The sequence below is a fragment of the Dendrobates tinctorius genome, unplaced genomic scaffold, assembly GCF_039654945.1.
Source record: "Dendrobates tinctorius isolate UK_male_01 unplaced genomic scaffold, ASM3965494v1 ptg000020l, whole genome shotgun sequence".
Classification (NCBI taxonomy): Eukaryota; Metazoa; Chordata; class Amphibia; order Anura; family Dendrobatidae; genus Dendrobates; species Dendrobates tinctorius.
The window spans coordinates 22,574,704-22,596,188 of NW_027361688.1; the positions used below are offsets into that span (position 1 = coordinate 22,574,704).

A 21,485-nucleotide genomic window follows, 5' to 3' on the forward strand; every position below is an offset into this window, starting at 1 on the left:
ATCTTTATCATTAACCTGCCAGCGAGGAAGCTGTAAAGGCGGTTTATGCGCCCACTGATCCGCAGCATACGTTTCCCGTCTTCAGTTGTGATGTCAGTAAAACTAAGGGTTAATGGCCATATTTCTAATATATCTGGAGGGCTGAAATCATTTATACAGTCAACTCGACTAAAAGCTAAAAAAAAAAAGGACAAAAGGACATTCTGACGAGTAACTTCTAGCGCTAAATGATAGTAAAGGAGGGCATGGCCACCATTAAGGGGTCCGCAGCCCAGTCGTAATTTCCTCTATGGTGAGTTATCTGACACTCTCCAATTTGAGCACTGTATGGCGTTAGAATATCTTCACGGTACAGCGCTATTATAAAGGCACCATATGGCTGTATTATTTGTGCATCACATCACATGTATCTACGATATCAGATGATCATATTTACGGTAACTCCTGGTGATGCGCTTCCTACGCGATCGTATTAAATGCCGCTGCCAGAGATTGACAGTGGCATTTAACATGTTAACAGCTGAGGGTGGATCGTGATTCCACCCGCGGCTGTTAGGAGCACATGGCAACTGATCAAATCGAAAAGATGCGGTCTCACCACCGGAGCCCGCCTCAAATGTTGTTGGGTTAAAGGGAACATAACATCTGATCTGTGGGCAGAATGTTATAGAGCAGGAGAATCTGATCAGATTATTATACATTTTGCGGGAAAAGTTTTTGTAAAATTTGCATTTTATTACGGCAATTTAAATCCCTCCTGTTTGCATGATGAGTCCAGTGGGCGGTCCTACTCAGTGATTGACAGTCTTCGCTGTATGATTATGCATGCAGAGATTGCTGTCAGTTACTAGTTGGATCGGACACTAGACTCACTGGGGATTTCAAATAAGGCCGGGGTCACACTTGCAAGAAACTCACACGAGTCTCGCGTCTCAATACCCGACACTCAGACCGGAGCGCTCAGCTGCATAGAAAAACATGCAGCCGCACATTCTGGTCCCGAATGCTGGCGGCAGTGCCGGGTATTGAGACGCGAGACTTGTGCAAGATTCTCAAGCCTAATAATTAAACTCTTAGGGTAGGTCCACCTGACTGATGTCTCCATATACATGGAAAACGGACCAATTCTTCTGATCAGACTTTCATCCGAGTTTGATCAGAGTGGTATCAGTTTTTCTCATACATGGAGAAAAAAAAAACAACTTTCTCCATCTTTTCCTTTATGTCTGTCTGTGAAAATCAGACCACACCCGGATGTCATCACAGTACAATGTGACAGGTTCCCTTTAAATAGTAACAAACTTTTGACCATTTCTTTTAGTTTTTTTTGTCCCTTTAATTGCTTGCAAATTGGTGCGGGTCCAAGTCACAAGACCCCCCAGGAGTCCCTCAAAAAACTGTGAAAAATGCGCAGCTTGGAGGCAGGAACGCACATAGCGGAGTATTGAATCAATACAACACCACAGACGTGCCTCCTCAGCTGCGTGCTTCTCAGCGGTCTTGTGAACGATCCGTGGGGGTCTCAGGACCCAACACTCTGCAGCTAATTAAAGGCCCTAAAAACTGAAAAAAATGCATCAAAAGTGGCAGTCACTCAATGAGAGTGGTGGTCATGCATGAGTAGTCCTTCTCCTATAGACTATTAGAACTGTATGGATTGTTGGTTACCCATGTCCACTAGCACTCCATTCACAAGAGGGACACGAGTCCCTCATTCCCGTTACTGAACTGCTGGGACAACCACCGAACTTACATTTATCACCAAACCTACGAATTGATGATAAATGTTTATCATGGGATAAAGGCAATCAGTCAGCAGGTTTTTGCTATGGAATCCAAGAGCAGCATGATGTAGGGGCAGACACCGATTCCAGTGACACTGCTTGGTGTAGTTTTGATAGAATCTCTGTTTTCTCTGTTAAAGGGAATCTGTCACCCTTTTTTTGGAGTATGAGCTGCTGGCATTGACATCAGGGGCTTATCTACAGCATTCTGTAATGCTGTAGATAAGCCCCCAATGTAGCCTGAAAGATAAGAAAAAAGAGTTAGATTATACTCACAGGAGGGGGCTGTCTGGTCCGATGGGTGTCGCGGTCCGGTCCGGCCCCTCCCATTTTCACACGATGCCGTCCTCTTCTTCCCATCCTGTAGTGGCTCCAGCGCAGGCTCACTGCTCTGTCCTGTTGAGGGTAAAGCAGAGTTCTGAAGTGCACAGGCGTCGGAAGAGGTCTGGTGCCTGTGCACTGCAGTATTCTGCTCTACCCTCAACAAGGCAGAGCAGTGAGCCTGCGCCGGAGCCACGACAGGAAGGGAAGAAGAGGACGGCATCATGTGAAGATGGGAGGCGCCGGACCAGACCGCCCCCTCCGGTGAGTATAATCTAACTCTTTTTTCTTATCTTTCAGGTTACATCGGAGGGCTTATCTACAGCATTACAGAATGCTGTAGATAAGCCCCTAATGTTAATGCCGGCAGCTAATACTCCAAAAAAAGGGTGACAGATTCCCTTTTAGTCTTCTGAGCTGTGTATAACCCCGCCCACACCCATGATTGGCAGTTACCTGTCTACATTATCACTAAGCAGCCAATCAGTGTTGGAGGGTGGGGTTACTCCGATATGCGGACTGCTGTGCACGTGACAACTAGTCAGGCAGTTTTAATCTCCTGCTGATAAAACACTGATTTTATTGAAACAACATCACACAGCTCAGCAAGTGACACATCCCTGAAATCAAGATCATAACTGCTACTCATGCTGCTCACAGATTAAAAAGCAAAAACGTGCTCACAGATTCCCTTTAAAAGAGGTTGTCTAGGACAAACATATTGATGACCTACGTCCGCATTGCCTTAAAAAAATGACAAGGACTGAAAACCTAGTGTAAACGTGGCGCAAAAGCCATAACGAATTTAACACTAATATAAAAATGCCCCCCAAAAGTATAAAAAATAATGCTGAATGTGGGTTTTAGGGTCTAGCTGTCTCTGGCTATACCTGTGGAGCCAACAGTTTGCCATCGCTGCAGGAAAAAACGTCCTAAATCGGATTCTCCAGCTCCATGACATTTTTAATAACAACTTAGTAGGGGGTAAAATAACAAATAGATTAGTATTAACTTTAACAACCCCCCTGAACCTTCTGTGCTGAACCTCCACTGGTTCCCTACCGGTCTCTGTTCTCCCAGCTCCAGCAATGACACTGCCAGTAGTCACATGATAGTTGGTGCACAGAGACCGGTATGGGAACCAAGGAAGTGTCTGCACTCAATTTTTATGATCACTACTACTCCATTCGTTCTTTTATTTCATCGTGAGCTGTTTTTTTTAAAACCATAACAAAAAACTAAAGAGAAATCTTAAAAAATTCCATCTGATTTTATTTTTTGAGCCACCCCCCTTTCTTAAACGATCGTCACACTTGATTCGCCTAACAAGGACTTCTGAAATATGATGTCAATAAAAAATTTTTAATAGAAAAGCGAGTAAAAGAAACGATTACACGAATTCTTCTCTTGGTCGATTTCATTTAATTGAATTTTAAAACCTCTAAGTGCAGGCACATGAGATTGCAGATTCACTTGTTCTGCTGAAAACCTGGAGTGACTCTGGTTCCCCAAGGACAGATCTAGGAAACCTGCTGTTTACACCTGCAGGCAAGAATAATTTACAAGAGAACAGTGCGGTATTATTGGATGGCGCAAGGCAAATGGCATGAGATAGATATCCCTCCCTCACTTGGGATTTCAACCTATTTCTCACACGTAAAAATATCACGTTTATGAACCAGCCTCCGGAGGAGACGATAAATAGACGAGGTTGTCACAATCTAACAATAGGGGAAGCGGTAACGCGAGCTTATAATAATTACATTTTTATTTTGCCATTTAAATTCTGATTTTATCTGTCCTTCCCCGGTGAGTATTAAAGTGAATATGTCAGTAGGATCAACCCTCCTAAGCTGTCTATATGAGCATGCAGGTCATAGGAAGCTGAAATCCGAGGTCTTATTCCTGAGAAATCCACATTTTTCTTAATATGCACATGAGCTGTTAGGGAGATCTATGTCTGTCCCATAGATCTTAACAGCTCATTTACATATTAAGAATAACATGGAGTAACTCTGGATTTAAGACTTGCAGATATCAACGTATCATTTTACTCAGCTTCCTATGGCCTGCATGCTCATATGGACGGCTCAGTTGCGTTGATCCTACTAATAGATTCCCTTTAAACTCTCCTTTGTTCATCCTGATCTTTGTGGTTTATAAAGAGAATTCAAAAATTATGACACATCCACCTGAATGGACCTTACGCACTGAATTCCTGACGTCCATTAATGTGCATGTATGAAACATGTACATAGTTATTTTCCGTGGGGGTGGGGATAATGCTTTGCTGGCGCTGGGAGGGTTCTGTGTTGCCGGGAGACGCGAGCGCGTGACCGCAAGTATGTGATTTACATACATGCGGTCACATGCCGACTAGACGTATGTGACCTCTCTCAACGCAAGTGTATTGAGCAATGTCGGACACGTCTAGTCGGAATGTGGCCGGAAGTATGCAAATCATATACCGTACTTTGAAGAACCCTAACAGCATGCACTATGCATAATAAACTCAAAGTGACTACAGACTTGTACATTAAGGATGAACAACTATTTAAAAAGCCTTGCAATTCATGATTAGATGAGTAACTGGCTTGGTTGATAGTTTTAGTCATGTTGCAAAGCTCGGACCAAGACATATATGGTTGCAAGGTTGTGATCTTTTGTTCTAGGAGGGAGATAATTTGCATTATTTATTGGGTGACGGTGGGCAGGCGGTTGAGTTTGGACCCATAATTTGCATGGGTCCCACTCCCTAGCATTAGTAACAGTGGTGCTGCTGCCCTGATGGTGGCTCCGCACAGAAATGCTAGTTAGGGATTACAAAGTCAGCTTTACACTTACCGGCCTGGAGCGGATTTCTTTGGCATACAGAGGTTTCAAGAATTCAGAATCTCCCTCAAGCCGTAAGCCTTTTTCTGTGATTCTCAGGTTACCCATTCCATCCTGTAACACAGAACAGTAAAACCGAAAAGTAAATCCAAGCTTTTTTTTTAGAAGGACTCAGGGACTTTGTATACAGCAAATCCATAAACGTGAAATGCAGAATTATTTATAAGCGCGATAAGATAAGGCTTGTAGGTAACATCAAGGCGCAATTGGTATTCAAAGAAAAGTATTGTTACCGAGAGACTCGACAGAATGAGGATGAGATACCTTATCGGGTTCAGACGATTTAGACCAATCCTCTTTTTATTGCCTTGAAATAAAGAACAAATACCTGAATATGAGAATATTTTTAGCCTAAACCCCCACGTTCAATACACAGTGTTTCCCCGAAAATAAGCTCTAGCATGATTTTGCAGGACTTTTGGAGTATTGCGTAAATATAAACCCTACTGCAAAAATAGGCCCTAGTTACAGTCAGTGCTGATGTTAGGGGGTTGGCAAACTGGACAATTACCCCGGGCCCCCAGCATTTCTACTCTGAGAATAGGACTGCAAGGACCTTTGCTGAACTCATGGTCATGTGGCCATGATGTCAGCAAAGGTCCGCTAACTGTGGGAGTCTAGAGGAACTAGGCTAGCACTGTATGCACTGTACATGCACTGTATGTGTATATACAAGTGTATGTGTAGTGTATATACATGTGTATGGGCAGTGTATATGTGTATATACATGTGTATGGGCAGTGTATGTGTATATACATGTGTATGGGCAGTGTATGTGTATATACATGTGTATGGGCAGTGTATGTGTATATACATGTGTACGTGCACTGTATGTGTATATACATGTGTTTGTGCAGTGTATGTGTATATACATGTGTTTGTGCAGTGTATATACACGTGTTTGTGCAGTGTATGTGTGAGAACATGATTATATTTGAATAAAAGTTGCTTTTTTTTGTTAAAGAATAAATGTGGATTACTTTTCATTGAAAAAAAAAAACATCCCCTGAAAATAAGTCCAAACCAATTTTCCGGAGCAAAAAGTAATATAAGACCATCTTATTTCTGGGGAAACGAGATAGCTGTCATCCAAACGGTGGTTCGGCTGGCAGCTAGTGGACCAGTACATAGGACCAGGCTTATATACAGAAACTAGCAGACCAGTATATAGGATTAGGCCTGTATACAGAAACTAGTAGACCAGTATATAGGACTAGGCCTGTATACAGAAACTAGTAGACCAGTATATAGGATTAGGCTTGTATACAGAAACTAGTAGACCAGTATATAGGATTAGGCTTGTATACAGAAACTAGTAGACCAGTATATAGGATTAGGCTTGTATACAGAAACTAGTAGACCAATATATAGGATTAGGCTTGTATACAGAAACTAGTAGACCAGTATATAGGATTAGGCTTGTATACAGAAACTAGAAGACCAGTATATAGGATTAGGATTGTATACAGAAACTAGAAGACCAGTATATAGGATTAGGATTGTATACAGAAACTAGTAGACCAGTATATAGGACTAGGACTGTATACAGAAACTAGTAGACCAGTATATAGGATTAGGCTTGTATACAGAAACTAGTAGACCAGTATGTAGGACTAGGCCTGTATACAGAAACTAGTAGACCAGTATATAGGATTAGGCTTGTATACCGAAACTAGTAGACCAGTATATAGGACTGTTATGGATGAGTCACCGAAGGAGGAAAAAACAAAAATAATAGCTAAGTCCAGAAAACCTGAGAAGTTGGAAGCTATTGGATTGCAGACCCCTGAACCTATCCACAACAACTAGCAGTAGCTGTGGGGGGTTCCTACGGTGCCCTAGACCCCTCGATCACAGCCGGAGAACTAAATTAGCCTAAAGACAGAAAGGGGAAATCTTAACTGCCCCAGAGCAGACCCCAAAGCAATAGGCAGCCCCCAACATATAATGACTGTGAAGCAAGATGAAAAAACACTAACACAGATAGAAAGATAGGTTGAGCAAATGATGGGGCCCAAGCTAACTAAATAGGACAGGATAGAAAAGCTGCTGTCTGCAATCCGCAAAAACCCTATCCAAAAATGAACCAACAGACTGATAGGAAAAACAGGCCCTGAAGTCGCTAGGCTTCAAAAAGACTATATCAGCACTCAGGTATATTCTGAAGACAGAGCCAGAGATCAACAGATCAGAGACAAAAATGGAATTCAGCTCACCCCCGGCCGGGGATGGCTGAACTCCAAAAAACAAGGCAAACAAAACCAGAACTAAAGTGTACAAAAGGCAGAGCAAAACTTAGCTTTGAGAAGCAGAAATCAGACTGGTCTCCAAGAATCCAGCAGGAAAATCACCGGCAAGGCAGCAGGGCATCGGCTGCCTTATATCCAGTCATCAGTTCCTGTGACCCAGTCATCATCTACCTGATCAGCTGTTTGGTAATCAGCCTCACTACCTTCCTTCGCCAGAAGATGGAGTTCATCATACCTCACTGGTGAAGGGAAAAATGAACTCACAACAGTACCTCCCCCTTGAGGAGGGGTCACCGAACCCTCATCCATGCCACCAGGGCGATCAGGGCGAGCCCGATGAAAGGCACGCACCAATCTTTCGGCATGAATATCAGAGGGAGAGACCCAGGAATTATCCTCCTGACCATAACCCTTCCACTTAACCAAATACTGGAGTCTCTGTCTAGCCAGACGGGAATCCAGTATCTTCTCTACTTCATACTCCATGTTACCTTCAACCAATACAGGGTCAGGAGGTGCCACCCCAGGAACTACTGGTTCAACAAACCTCTTCAACAAGGACTTATGGAACACATTATGAATCTTAAACGAGACAGGAAGAGCCAACCGAAAAGAGATCGGATTAATAATCTCCAAAATCTTGTAACGTCCAATAAATCTAGGCTTAAAGTTAGGAGAAGCCACCTTCATAGCGATATTTTTTGATGACAACCAAACCATATCACCCACCTTAAACTGGGGACCAATGGTCCTATGCCGGTTGGAAAACCGCTGGGCCTTTTCCTCGGAGAGAGTCAACTTATCCACCACTTGGTCCCAGATCTGGTGCATTCTCTCCACCACAGTGTCAACACCTGGGCAGGCAGAAGGCTCCACCTGCCCTGAAGAAAGTCGAGGATGAAACCCAAAGTTACAAAAAAAAGGTGACATCAAAGTGGCAGAACTAGCTCTATTATTTAAAGCAAATTCGGCCAAGGGCAAAAATGAAACCCAATCATCCTGATCAGCCGAAATAAAACATCTCAAATACGACTCCAAAGACTGGTTTGTTCTCTCCGTCTGCCCGTTGGTCTGAGGGTGAAATGCAGAGGAGAAGGACAACTGAATTCCCAGCTTGGAACAGAAAGTCCTCCAAAATCTAGACACAAACTGAACTCCTCTGTCAGACACAATGTTCTCAGGAATCCCGTGCAAGCGAACTACCTGTTGCAAAAACAGGGGCACCAACTCAGAGGAAGATGGCAACTTAGGGACTGGTACAAGATGGACCATCTTAGAGAATCTATCACAAATCACCCAAATAACGGTCATTCTCTGAGAGACAGGCATATCAGAGATAAAATCCATTGAAATATGGGTCCATGGCCTCTTGGGCACCGGCAAAGGCATCAACAACCCACTAGAGCGAGAACATGGTTTAGACCGGGAGCAAGTCCCACAGGACTGCACAAAATTCCTGACATCACGAGACAAGGCGGGCCACCAAAAAGACCGACTCACCAGATCTCTAGTACCAAAAATACCTGGATGACCAGCCAATGCAGAGCAATGAACTTCAGACATCACTCTCTTCCTCCACTGGTCAGGAACATACAACTTTCCACTGGGACAACGCTCAGGTTTGTCCTCCTGAAACTCTTCCAGAGCACGTCTCAAATCGGGCGAGATGGCAGAAAGAACTTCCCCCTCGCCTAAGATGGTAGCAGGCTTGGTCACAACAGGAGAATCAGCAAAGAAACTCCTAGAGAGGGCGTCTGCCTTGACATTCTTAGTGCCCGGAAGAAAAGAGACCACAAAATCAAAACGTGTGAAAAACAAGGCCCAACTAGCCTGTCTAGGATTCAAGCGTTTGGCCGACTCCAGGTAAATCAAATTCTTGTGGTCAGCAAGGACCACGACCTGGTGTTTAGCTCCCTCCAACCAATGTCTCCACTCCTCAAATGCCCATTTCATGGCCAACAGTTCCCGATTCCCCACATCATAGTTACGTTCGGATGGGGAGAACTTTCGGGAAAAGAAAGCACAGGGATTCATTTTAGATGTCCCAGGATCTTTTTGGGACAAAACAGCTCCTGCACCAATCTCAGAGGCGTCCACCACTACCTGAAACGGGAGTGAGACATCAGGTTGCCGCAGAACCAGAGCAGAAGTGAATCTTCGCCTCAGCTCCTGAAAGGAAGAAACAGCCTCCGGAGACCAATTCAGCACATCAGCACCCTTCTTAGTCAAATCAGTCAATGGCTTGGCAATACTAGAAAAATTAGCTATACATTTCCGATAGAAATTAGCAAAACCCAAAAACTTCTGGAGGGCCTTCAAAGAAGTGGGCTGAACCCAATCATAAACGGCCTGTTCCTTGGCCGGGTCCATTTCAATAGTTGACGGAGACAAAATGAATCCCAAAAATGAAATCCTCTGTACCCCAAAAAGGCATTTCGATCCCTTGACATACAGGGAATTCTCCCTCAAAATCCGGAACACAGTCCGAACATGTTCCACATGAGAGTCCCAATCCTTGGAAAAGATCAAAATATCATCCAGATAGATAATCAAAAATTTATCCACAAAGTCTCGGAAAATATCATTCATGAAGGATTGGAAGACAGAAGGGGCATTAGTGAGCCCAAAAGGCATCACCAGGTACTCAAAATGTCCCTCCGGAGTATTAAACGCCGTCTTCCATTCATCCCCATGCTTAATGCGAATAAGATTATACGCTCCCCTGAGGTCAAGCTTGGTAAACCAGCAAGCACCTTTAACTCTGGAGAATAGATCAGAAATCAGGGGTAACGGATACTGATATTTAACAGTAATTTTGTTGAAGGCACGATAGTCAATACAAGGCCTTAATGAACCATCTTTTTTAGCCACGAAAAAAAACCCAGCACCTAAGGGTGAAGAGAATGGTCTAATATGACCCTTCTCCAACGACTCCTTAATATAGGATCGCATAGCCTCGTGCTCGGGTACAGATAAATTGAAAAGCCGACCCTTGGGAAATTTACACCCCGGCTCAGCTCAATTGCACAGTCATAACTCCTATGAGGAGGCAAAGACGCAGACTCATTCTCACTAAATACATCATAAAAATCAGCCAAATAGTCAGGAACATCATGCGACTGGGGAGAGGTGGAGAAAACAGGAGCATCACTAAGGGCACACCGACAACCCCAACTCACCACAGACACAGATTTCCAATCCAAAACTGGATTATGGATTTGCAACCAGGGAAACCCCAGAACAATGGTATCGTGCAAATTATGCAACACCAAAAATCTGCAATTTTCTTGATGGTCTGGGGCGACCCGCATTACCACCTGGGTCCAAAACTGAGGTTTATTTTTCGCCAAAGGAGTCGCATCAATACCCCTCAAAGGGATAGGCGTCCGCAAAGGCGTCATAGGAAATCCACAACGTTTAGCAAAATCCAAGTCCATCAGGTTCAGAGGTGCTCCCGAATCCACAAAAGCCTTGGCGGAAAATGTGGATAGGGAGCAGATCAGAGTAATTGCCAGAAGAAACTTAGGTTGAACACCACCCACAGAAAACGTGTGAGCACAACGTTTCTCTCGTTTAGGGCAGACAGAAATAATATGCGAGGCATCTCCACAAAAAAAACACAGCTTATAATGCCTTCTGAACTCCTGACGTTGCGCCCTGGACAAAACTCTATCACATTGCATAGGTTCAGACATTTGTTCAACAGGTGGCAACACCTCTCGTGCGGTCTTGCGTTCACGCAAACGCCGACCAACCTGAATGGCTAATGACATAGAATCGTCAAGACCAGAGGGAACAGGAAATCCCACCATAGTATCTTTTACGGTTTCTGACAAACCTTTCCAAAAGAGAGCTGCCAAGGCATCATCATTCCAGGTAGTAAGGACCGCCCACTTTTGGAATTTTTGACAGTACAACTCTGCAGAATCCCGACCCTGGCTCAATGCCAACAGGGCCTTTTCAGCCTGATCAATAGCATTAGGTTCATCATACAACAACCCCAAGGTTTGAAAAAATGCATCCACATTATTTAGAATAGGATCATCAGGTTTCAAAGAAAACGCCCAATCCTGGGGATCGCCACGCAGCAAAGAGATGACAATTTTAACCCGCTGCACGGAGCTCCCGGACGAGTTAGGCATCAAGGCAAAAATAATTTACAATTATTCTTGAAATTCAAAAATTTAGACCGATCCCCAAAAAACACATCAGGAGTGGGGATCTTTGGTTCAGCAGCAAGTGAATGAGTAAGATAGGCGGAAATTCCCCGCACTTCCGCAGCGAGCTGCTCCACACGATCAGACAATTGCTTCATCTCCATTGAGAGAAAAAAAAAATTCCCCCTACGGCCTCAGAGATATAGAGGAAAAAATATACACAAAGAAATTCTGACACCTTTTTTTTTTTTTTTTTTTCTTACAATTCTTTCCTGCTATTGAGTACCCTAGGATCTGCGGTATGGCCGGTGATTCTGTTATGGATGAGTCACCGAAGGAGGAAAAAACAAAAATAATAGCTAAGTCCAGAAAACCAGAGAAGTTGGAAGCTATCGGATTGCAGACCCCTGAACCTATCCACAACAACTAGTAGTAGCCGTGGGGGGTTCCTACGGTGCCCTAGACCCCTCGATCACAGCCGGAGAACTAAATTAGCCTAAAGACAGAAAGGGGAAATCTAAACTGCCCCAGAGCAGACCCCAAAGCAATAGGCAGCCCCCAACATATAATGACTGTGAAGCAAGATGAAAAAACACTAACACAGATAGAAAGATAGGTTGAGCATATGATGGGGCCCAAGCTAACTAAATAGGACAGGATAGAAAAGCTGCTGTCTGCAATCCGCAAAAACCCTATCCAAAAATGAACCAACAGACTGATAGGAAAAACAGGCCCTGAAGTCGCTAGGCTTCAAAAAGACTATATCAGCACTCAGGTATATTCTGAAGACAGAGCCAGAGATCAACAGATCAGAGACAAAAATGGAATTCAGCTCACCCCCGGCCGGGGATGGCTGAACTCCAAAAAACAAGGCAAACAAAACCAGAACTAAAGTGTACAAAAGGCAGAGCAAAACTTAGCTTTGAGAAGCAGAAATCAGACTGGTCTCCAAGAATCCAGCAGGAAAATCACCGGCAAGGCAGCAGGGCGTCGGCTGCCTTATCATCAGTTCCTGTGACCCAGACATCATCTACCTGTTCAGCTGTTTGGTAATCAGCCTCACTACCTTCCTTCGCCAGAAGAGGGAGTTCATCAGACCTCACTGGTTAAGGGAAAAATGAACTTACAACATAGGACTAGGCCTGTATACAGAAACTAGTAGACCAGTATATAGGATTAGGCTTGTATACAGAAACTAGTACACCAGTATATAGGACTAGTCTTGTATTCAGAAACTAGTAGACCAGTATATAGGACTAGGCCTGTATACAGAAACTAGTGGACCAGTATATAGGACTAGGCCTGTATACAGAAACTAGTGGACCAGTATATAGGACTAGGCCTGTATACAGAAACTAGTAGACCAGCATATAGGATTAGGCTTGTATACAGAAACTAGTAGACCAGTATATAGGACTAGGCCTGTATACAGAAACTAGTAGACCAGTATATAGGACTAGGCCTGTATACAGAAACTAGTAGACCAGTATATAGGATTAGGATTGTATACAGAAACTAGTAGACCAGTATATAGGACTAGGCCTGTATACAGAAACTAGTAGACCAGTATATAGGATTAGGATTGTATACAGAAACTAGTGGACCAGTATATAGGACTAGGCCTGTATACAGAAACTAGTGGACCAGTATATAGGATTCAGCTTGTATACAGAGAGCAGCATAACAGTATATAGGAATAGGCTTGTACACAGCGACTAGTAGATCAGTATACATGGCCAAAACTAGCATACAATGACCAGTAGACCAGTATTGAGGTCTAGGACACGGGAAACAGTATATATATTTACAGGGATAGTATACAGGGACCAGTATATAGGGCTAGGAATACATTGTGGAGATTAATAGACCAGTATACAGCACTAGGTAAGACCAGTATACAAGGATATGGGACCAGTTACAGGACCTATGACCTCTATGGACATGCAAACACCATAGGCCTATAAGTCATGGCCATGAATCCAATGTTGTTTTTCATTAAATTTTACTGATTTTAATGTTATTTTAGTATTTTCCGATGCTTTCTGAAGAAATGAGGCTGAGCGATGTAATTATATTAATTCCCAGCTTTTTCCCTAGCTCTCCTGATTTTCCTCATCACGCGGAGGCCTCTTACAAACGCGGCTGACAGCAAGAGGAGTATGTGACAAACACGAAAGGCCGATCACTCATACCGCTGGGAAGCTGGCACCGATGTATCATTTACATCTCTAGTGATCCTTACAACTCACTCGTCCACCCTCCAGTGAGCTGCCTACCCACACGTAGCCAAAAATGTCATTATTCATTTATAAGCTGGAATCTCAGATTGTCCTGGTAGATCGCCGTCATCCATCCTAGTTAGCAATTCTGAATAATCATCATTACGGCATGCTGTAATATTTCCTTTCTCTCAAGCTGTGTGTGTGTGACCGGCAGTGCCCCCTTCACAGTGAAGGATGAGAATGACATCACGATCTACATATGATAGATAGCGGAGCAAAGCAGAGCTTGTGGGTATACGGTGCAAGTCTCAGGGGGACCCATTGTCATAAACCACAGAGTAATCCAAAATACGACCAGTCGGAATTCAGTAATTTTGCAGATCCTTACTGTTGCTCAATGACAAGACATCGCAATGTTTCAGCTCCAACAGGCCTTTATCGCACCAAAAGATTAAGCAACCATCGGATCACAATGGGCCTTTAATTATAGAGCAGGTTCTGGTGTAGCGAACGGAAGAATATAGTACTGCATCCATTTTCCCTTTTTGCTTCTTCTTCTTGACCCTTGGGCCAATAGACCCTTGTTCTTGCAGGTTCTCAACAATCAGAAGAAAATGGAATATATATATCACGTAGCAGACTGAAGTGTACCTGTCAATTTTCCTTGGTTTTGCTTCCCTAATCCCCCACAATAAAATAAAAGTGACTTTGAAATTGGTCTAATTAATGCAGAAGTTGTCCAAATTTACATACCTTGTAACTTGCCATACATCGAGTGCCCGTTTTGGCCACATTAGGATTCTACCAGCATTATAGATGCTGAAAATTCCTCCCCTCACTTTACTGCATGCAGTTGCCTTTGTCCAACCATGAAAATTGCGATGAAATGAATGCCTGCCTCTCTGCTATGACTGTATGTAGTTTAAAATACAAGAGATCAGAAAGACAAGGCTCGCTCCCACTTCCTGTAGAGAGACAAAGACCGGACCTCATTTCCGGCAGAGAGACACAAACACCCCCCACTTCCTTTAGAGAGACAAAGATCTGCCCACACTTCCTGTGTGGAGAAAAAGACCAGCTTGCACCTCTTGTAGATAGACAAAGACTCGCCCCCCACTACCTGTAGAGAGACAAAGACCTTCCCTCACTATCTGTAGAGTGAAAAAGACTCACCCGCACTTCCTGTAGAGAGACAAAGACCCGCCTCAATATATTGTAGATAGACAAAGGACTGCCCCCACTTCCCGTAGAGAAACAAATATCTGCCCCTCTTCCTGAGGAGAGACAAAGACCAGCTTGCACTTCTTGCAGCTAGACAAAGACTCGCCCCCACTACCTATAGAGAGACATAGACCAGCTTGCATTTCCTGTAGACAAAGATCTGGTCCCACTGCCTATAGAGAGACAAAGACCTTCCCTCACTATCTGTAGAGTGACAAAGACTCACCCAAACTTTATGTAGAGACAAATACTTGCCTTCATTTCCGGTAGAGAGACAAAAACCTGCCCCCCACTTCCTGTAGAGACAAAGACCTGCCCCCACTTCCTGTAGAGACAAAGACCTGCCCCTACTTCCTGTAGAGAGACAAAGACCCACCTCCACATTCTGTAGAGGGACATAGACCTATACCCACTTCCTGTAAAGAGACAAAGACCTCCCTCCACTTCATGTAGAGACAAAAACCCACCCCCACTTCCTGTAGAGACGAAGACACCCCCCCACTTCCTGTAAAGAGACAAAGACCTGCCTCCACTTCCTGTAGAGACAAAGACCCACCCCCACTTCCCGTAGAGAGACAAAAACCTGCCCCCACTTCCTGTAAAGACAAAGACCTGCCCCCATTTCCTGTAGAGACAAAGATACACCCCCACTTCCTGTAAAGAGGCAAAGACCCGCCCCCACTTCCTGTGAAGACAAAGACCTGCCTCCACTTCCTGCAGAGACAAAGACTCTCCTCCACTTCCTTTAATCCCTCTCAGCTTCTCTGCTGCTAAAGACTAATTTCACTGCACAACAGGCAGTGGATAAAAAGTCAGACCCAATGGAAACATCCAATAGCTGGCACTTTGTAGTGTTTTTTTTGGGGGGTGAAAATATGAAATGTGTAAGAAAAGTACTTTGCAATTTAGTTAATTCTTTCAATGGCCATCAGATGAGCCTAAGGCCTGTTTCACACATCAGTTTTTTTCTTCAGTTAAAATCCGCTAAAATGGCGGAGAGAGGATCCGTTCCTGTAGTGACCACAATGTTTGTCACCGGACCGTTATTTTAACGGATCCGTCAAAGGAAGAATTTTAAAGGAACCGCTGCCTGGGGAAGGGGGGGGGGAGAGAGAGAAAAAATATTTTTCAGCCGCCAGAACAGAGTGTAGGGTTAAATTTCCGGCTGAGTGAAGTCTTTTGGGCATGCGCAGTGAGAAATGCGGATCCTGCCGGCCGAAAAAACGTTGCATGGTCCGTTCGGGCATGTCGGCGGATGTCAAAATTTTGGAGGATCCGCAAAAAAACGGATCCAACAGATGGCCATCCGTCAAGATCCGCCGGTAATGCAACTCAATGGGAAAAAAACGGATCCGCCAAGAAAAATGGCGGATCCGTTTTTTTTTGCAAAACGGCGGATTTTGACTGATGGACACAAACGGATGTGTGAAACAGGCCTTAGCTAATTGAAAGTAGAGTGTCCACTTAAATCCATTCATAGACTGATGATAATCGCATGTTCTTAGGATACTGCCAAATACTGAGCCATGTTGCTTGATGGGCAGTTGGATTGGCCACATTGGATTGTTACACAACCACTCAATCTGCTGACAGCAGAGCTGTATCACTGCTATCAGCAACAAAGACAAGTAAAAATAATGTACAGCAGAAATCCAGCTGCAATGGCCAGGGTCGACGTTACCTCCGTTTAACCTCTTAGATGCTACTCACAGTGGTGATTATTAGCATTGGAGCTCGTATTGGAGGACTATAGCAATGTAGGTGACTCTGAATCACTAAGCTCACTCTAGATGTTGTGACGATCACAGTTTTGGCACTGTTATAGGGGCACTACAAAATTTGCCGATGTACACCACATCCATATACGTGTAGAACACAATATGATAAAGGGTTTGCATCTAATATTTAAAACCTTCCATTATTATTGGTTATCAATATCAGATTGCTGGGAATCCCATACCTGACACCCCTACTGCTCCTGCAGGGGCTGAATGTAATCAACGCTACACATTGTACGGAGCCACCACTGGAGCCAATAACAGCTGGTCAATAGGGGTATTGGTTGTCGGACCTCTACCGACCTGTCTTTGGTGACCTATGCCAAGGATGGATCATAAATATTAGATGTCTTGGCTATCCCCTTAAAGTTCGATCTACACATTGGTCACACACAGAAGCTGAACTTTTTAAGACTATCCACAAAAATATTGACATATTTCGTTTGTGCCTTGTGAAAAACTAGAGTTAAGGCATAGCGCACCATTTTGCAAATTACTTCCAAGGTATTTAATAGAAATGGAAAAAGTGAACTTTGGTCACCCACCTAAATGCACCTCCTTCAACAATGTGATACCAGGGTAAGAGAACATGGTGACTTCACAGCGGTACTCTCCACAATTGCAATATATTATGTGATTAGCATTTTTTTTTTTATGTACCCAAGGCCAATTTGTTTACCCAAAACACTTTAGTAATAGCGGAAATAGCACCAAAAAAGCCGGCTCCAAGTGCACTGCAGAGAGCTGAGCGGGAACGGTGATTACAGAGCCGCTGTTGATGTCTAGATCATGGCGGTTTGCTGAAACGGTTTACTATTTTCATCAAATACCCTTCTTTCGGTGACATTTTTCATTGATGTGCGGATAAGTCATGTGTGGCTTTACCATCAATGCTCATGCAAATTATATATTTGGAGCTTTTAACATTCATTCCTAACCTCTACTTCGAAGGCATTATGCCGCCGCCGGTTATAAACCAAAACCTTAAAACTAAATGTAAATGATCTCTCACAATGTAATTTGAATATACATAAGAGAAAAAGCAAAATTAGGTCTTTTGCACTCCAGGATATTGGAGATATACAAAAATGATGAAATAATAAGGAATTTTTTGACTGTAAATGCACGCAAAAAATGAACGTGCATGGTGGCCTAGTAGTTAGCCCTGCAGGCCAGCAGGACAAAGGCAAAAGTAAGGTGAAAGGGGCGAGGATGACATATAACTCAAAATGAGCCACTGTCATTGTGTGCGAAACCACTGTTTAGAGGTTCAGAGTGGTTAGTACACCTTATGGGCTAGTTTTTAGCGCCAGACTTGTCTAATCTGAAGCAGAATACAGAAGTGGTTTAGTCCAAAAACTTACGGCAGAAAGGGGCAACATGACCCTCAAGTCTCTTCCCAACAGTGCTAAAACTGCTCTCCCAAAGGCCAAGTGGTAAGTCCTCACTCTGCTTTACCGTATTCATAGCTTTGTCTAGTAATCATGAAATTGGCCCTTTGAGATGACCTGAAACCCTTTGAAGTGGCCACTGCATTTCATGAGTGTTGTATCTTTTGAAATTTGATTGCCAAGTGCCACAAAGGTTTTCACCATCCTTTGATCACCAAGAATCGAGGCTGGGTTCACATCTTCTCCTACAGTCAGTGCCTCCATCTGAACTTATGTTCGAACCTTCGAAAAAGGGATTTGGGCGTATGCACCAACGGGGCCATTGACTACAATGATGCAGACCAAGTCACACTGCGCTTTGTCATGCATCATTTTTGGCCTACGTAAAGGCAGGCACCAAGATGTAAATAACTACATCTCACCGCCTGCCTCAAATGGCTGTATATGGCCAAAAATGATGCACGACAGAGCACATTGTGACTCTGTCAGCATCATTATAGACAATGGCCCCGTTGGAGCACACACCCAAACCACAATCACGTTACAATTTGAACTCTTTAAAAAGTTGGAACAACACCTTTAAAAATTCTATAGGTTGCAAAACTTAAATCTCCAAGTGTTATGCTTCTCTGTCCGCCGAGCCCCAGCAGACACACATTTTCTCTGGGTGTTTAGGTTCTGTTATTCTGACTGCAGTCTGTTTAGCATAACACAGGTGTTTTCATTTGTCTGCCCTATCACATTTCCGGTGCGGCTTTATATTCTGTCCCCCTGTTGGCATTTCCTGCTGGTGATAATTTCATTTGGCTATTCAGCCATTCTGTTATAACTTAAAGCCAGTGAGTTAAATAGCAGCTAGGATTTATTCTCCTTGCGGTTTCTGTTTTTTTATTTTGCATCTTCCTTCTGTTTCTTTTCAGAAGTAGGCATCATATAATCTAACAGTACGTACTTTACACTATATTTAGTATTTTGTGTTTTACTTTACTCACTCTGGAATCTTTCCTTTTTTTTAGCACACTTTCCCTTTTGTAGGTAATGCACACTCTGCTCTGCCCTTCGGTTCTTTAGGAGGAACGTGAAGTGCTTGATGGCCTTTCATGGAGTATAGGTCCAAGCTGCAGTATTCTAGTCTGTGCTTAGGAATATCGCTGCTCGCGCATGATCCTTTATGGACTGCTGGTCAGGATCTCTATTCTGTACAGAAGCCAGCAGGGTCAGTTGCAGTTTTTTGTTTGTTACCTATTTTCCCGAGTGAGTTTCTGCACTAGCATAACCCCTAGCCTTGATTACTTGCTCTTCAAAGATCCTTCTGCCAACAGGTTTTTTGCTATGTAATCAGAGAGCAACATGATGTAGGGCCAAAGACCCTGATTCCAGCGATGTATCACTTACTATGAATGCAGCTTTAAGATCATATAATATAGATATATAATAATATAGCACGCATATAAATCATAACGTGCAAAATGAGAAATGAAGTGTATTTACAAAGCTGCTCAAATTTTTCCATATAAAACAACCCTCACCAATTATTATTCTGTTGTACGATAATATTCCTAAGAATAGACTTTTTAATTTTAGATTTGGCTTTAACTTCTGTCATTGTCTGATAGAAGAAAAAAAAACCTTGTGCTGCTGAAGCTTGACCTTAGAGTTACAGAAATGCTTCATGAAGTAGGGTCTGCATTCATCAGCCAGCGCCTACAGGAATCCGTGTGGGACGTCACATGAGATGGTTACTGTAGTATACATAACACACAACATACTAAGAATGTTATCACAACAAACCATTGTCTGAAATTCAATAGTGAGAAAAAAAAGAAGGAACAGAAATAAGGAGAAAAATTGGTCATGCCTAAAGTTAAAAATTACGGTAGGTTACAGTCCTCTTTTTACTTTTTTTTTAAAGATACATTTACATACTCCATTTGTATTATCTGAAAAATGCATAAAAGATGTTTTTCTATGGGATGATATGGGGTTTTAATAAAGATGATAAACTTCACAATTGGTTGCTACAGGCTTCCCAAATTCTCTTGCTGACTATGCATGTCACACTTTTCACAAGTGAAAAACAAATTCGAACAATGGAATAAAAAGTCTCCTAAAATTTTTGCAACATTTTGGCAGATGATTAAGTAGTCCTCTACTATAATAAATGCACACATTCCTTTCTTTACTATCACCTTTACGATCAGTTCATTAACTGGCATCTTCTCCGTGGCTTGCTCTTGCCGTCACACCCTGGCTCCTCCCCAGTTTTGCCCATTTCGGCAGAGCTGCTTCAAACTAGTGACGCCAAAAGTCGTAAAATTTTTGTACAACTCTGCATTGTGCAAAAATTTTACACATTTTCAAAGTGTTTTACGACAGGTTTCTGGCAGAAGACACTTGGAAGAATCGTCCCCATGGAGGTTTTGTTGAACATTTTCACTAGTGGAGCACTACATCACTAGATAAAAGTGCACAACATTAAAGGGACAAAGACAGGTTACGGTGGTTGGAGGAAGTCCTAAATACTCAGTATCTACTTAACAAGGTTGTTTCTATGCTACAGTATAGGACAAACTTACAGAGTGTGTGTGCCACAACCTTAAACCTTGTGACATTGGAGCTTGGGTGAAAGAGCTCCAACTTTAGAGGTCTACTAGAACTGGACAATCAAATGGAATATCGGGATACAAAAAAACACATACAATATATGGAGCCCCTGATAAAAACCAGAGAATATTGCAAAGTTCTTGAGGACTTCATCCTACAGGTCTGTTGGCTGGTATCATCTAACCTTGTCTCCAAAACCAATCTCTAATAACCTACCACCAGATCTTAAAACGCCCAACCTGCCATTATTATACCCTTATTATATCGAACAATAGAGCCAATATATTAGTCACCCACTAACTCTACCGCTGTCAAAGACTACATACTGTATACAACACGTTGAGGAGCTCTTCCAATATAAACATGTTGGCACCACCCTAAAATACGTTGCAATAAGAATATCCTTTTTGCTTAATTTACACATGTGCCTATCTTCTTTTAACCCAACCTTTTACCATCTTCTGGAGCCATCACACCCAATGAACCTGAATGGCCGAATAGCCGTGATAAGAAGCACCAATGTCCCTATGTTGGTTGAGAAGATCAGTCCACCATCCAATGAACTCCAAACAAATCTAATTCAACCAAATATCGGGGAACTTATTAGCAAAGAGCATGGATGGTAATAAAGTATTTAAAATTATGGGAAACATTTTTTTTAACATAATTTATATGTATTTGCTTGAAGGAGTTGTCCAAAGCCAAGGGCAGGGGTGTAAGGACAGCTGTCGCGGAGGGTGCAACCGCGACCAAACCCATGCGCTGGGGGGGCCTGTCAATGCCAGCGATAATTTGACCTGGATGTGCTTCCTCGGACACATATTCAGCTGAAATGTATTGTGGAGCAGAGATTCGCCTCCAGTTCC

The 21,485-nt window shown here is 43.1% G+C and overlaps 1 protein-coding gene across 2 annotated transcripts in view; it reads right to left on the reverse strand.

Annotated features, from left to right (window-relative positions):
* Nucleotides 1-21,485, reverse strand: part of SGCD (sarcoglycan delta) — a 636,458-nt gene that overhangs the window by 124,804 nt on the left and 490,169 nt on the right. For both annotated transcript variants that reach the window (XM_073567884.1, XM_073567885.1), the window contains one exon: nt 4,950-5,051. In XM_073567884.1, the coding sequence (XP_073423985.1) occupies nt 4,950-5,051 (102 nt within the window). The remainder of the gene's footprint in view (nt 1-4,949; nt 5,052-21,485) is intronic.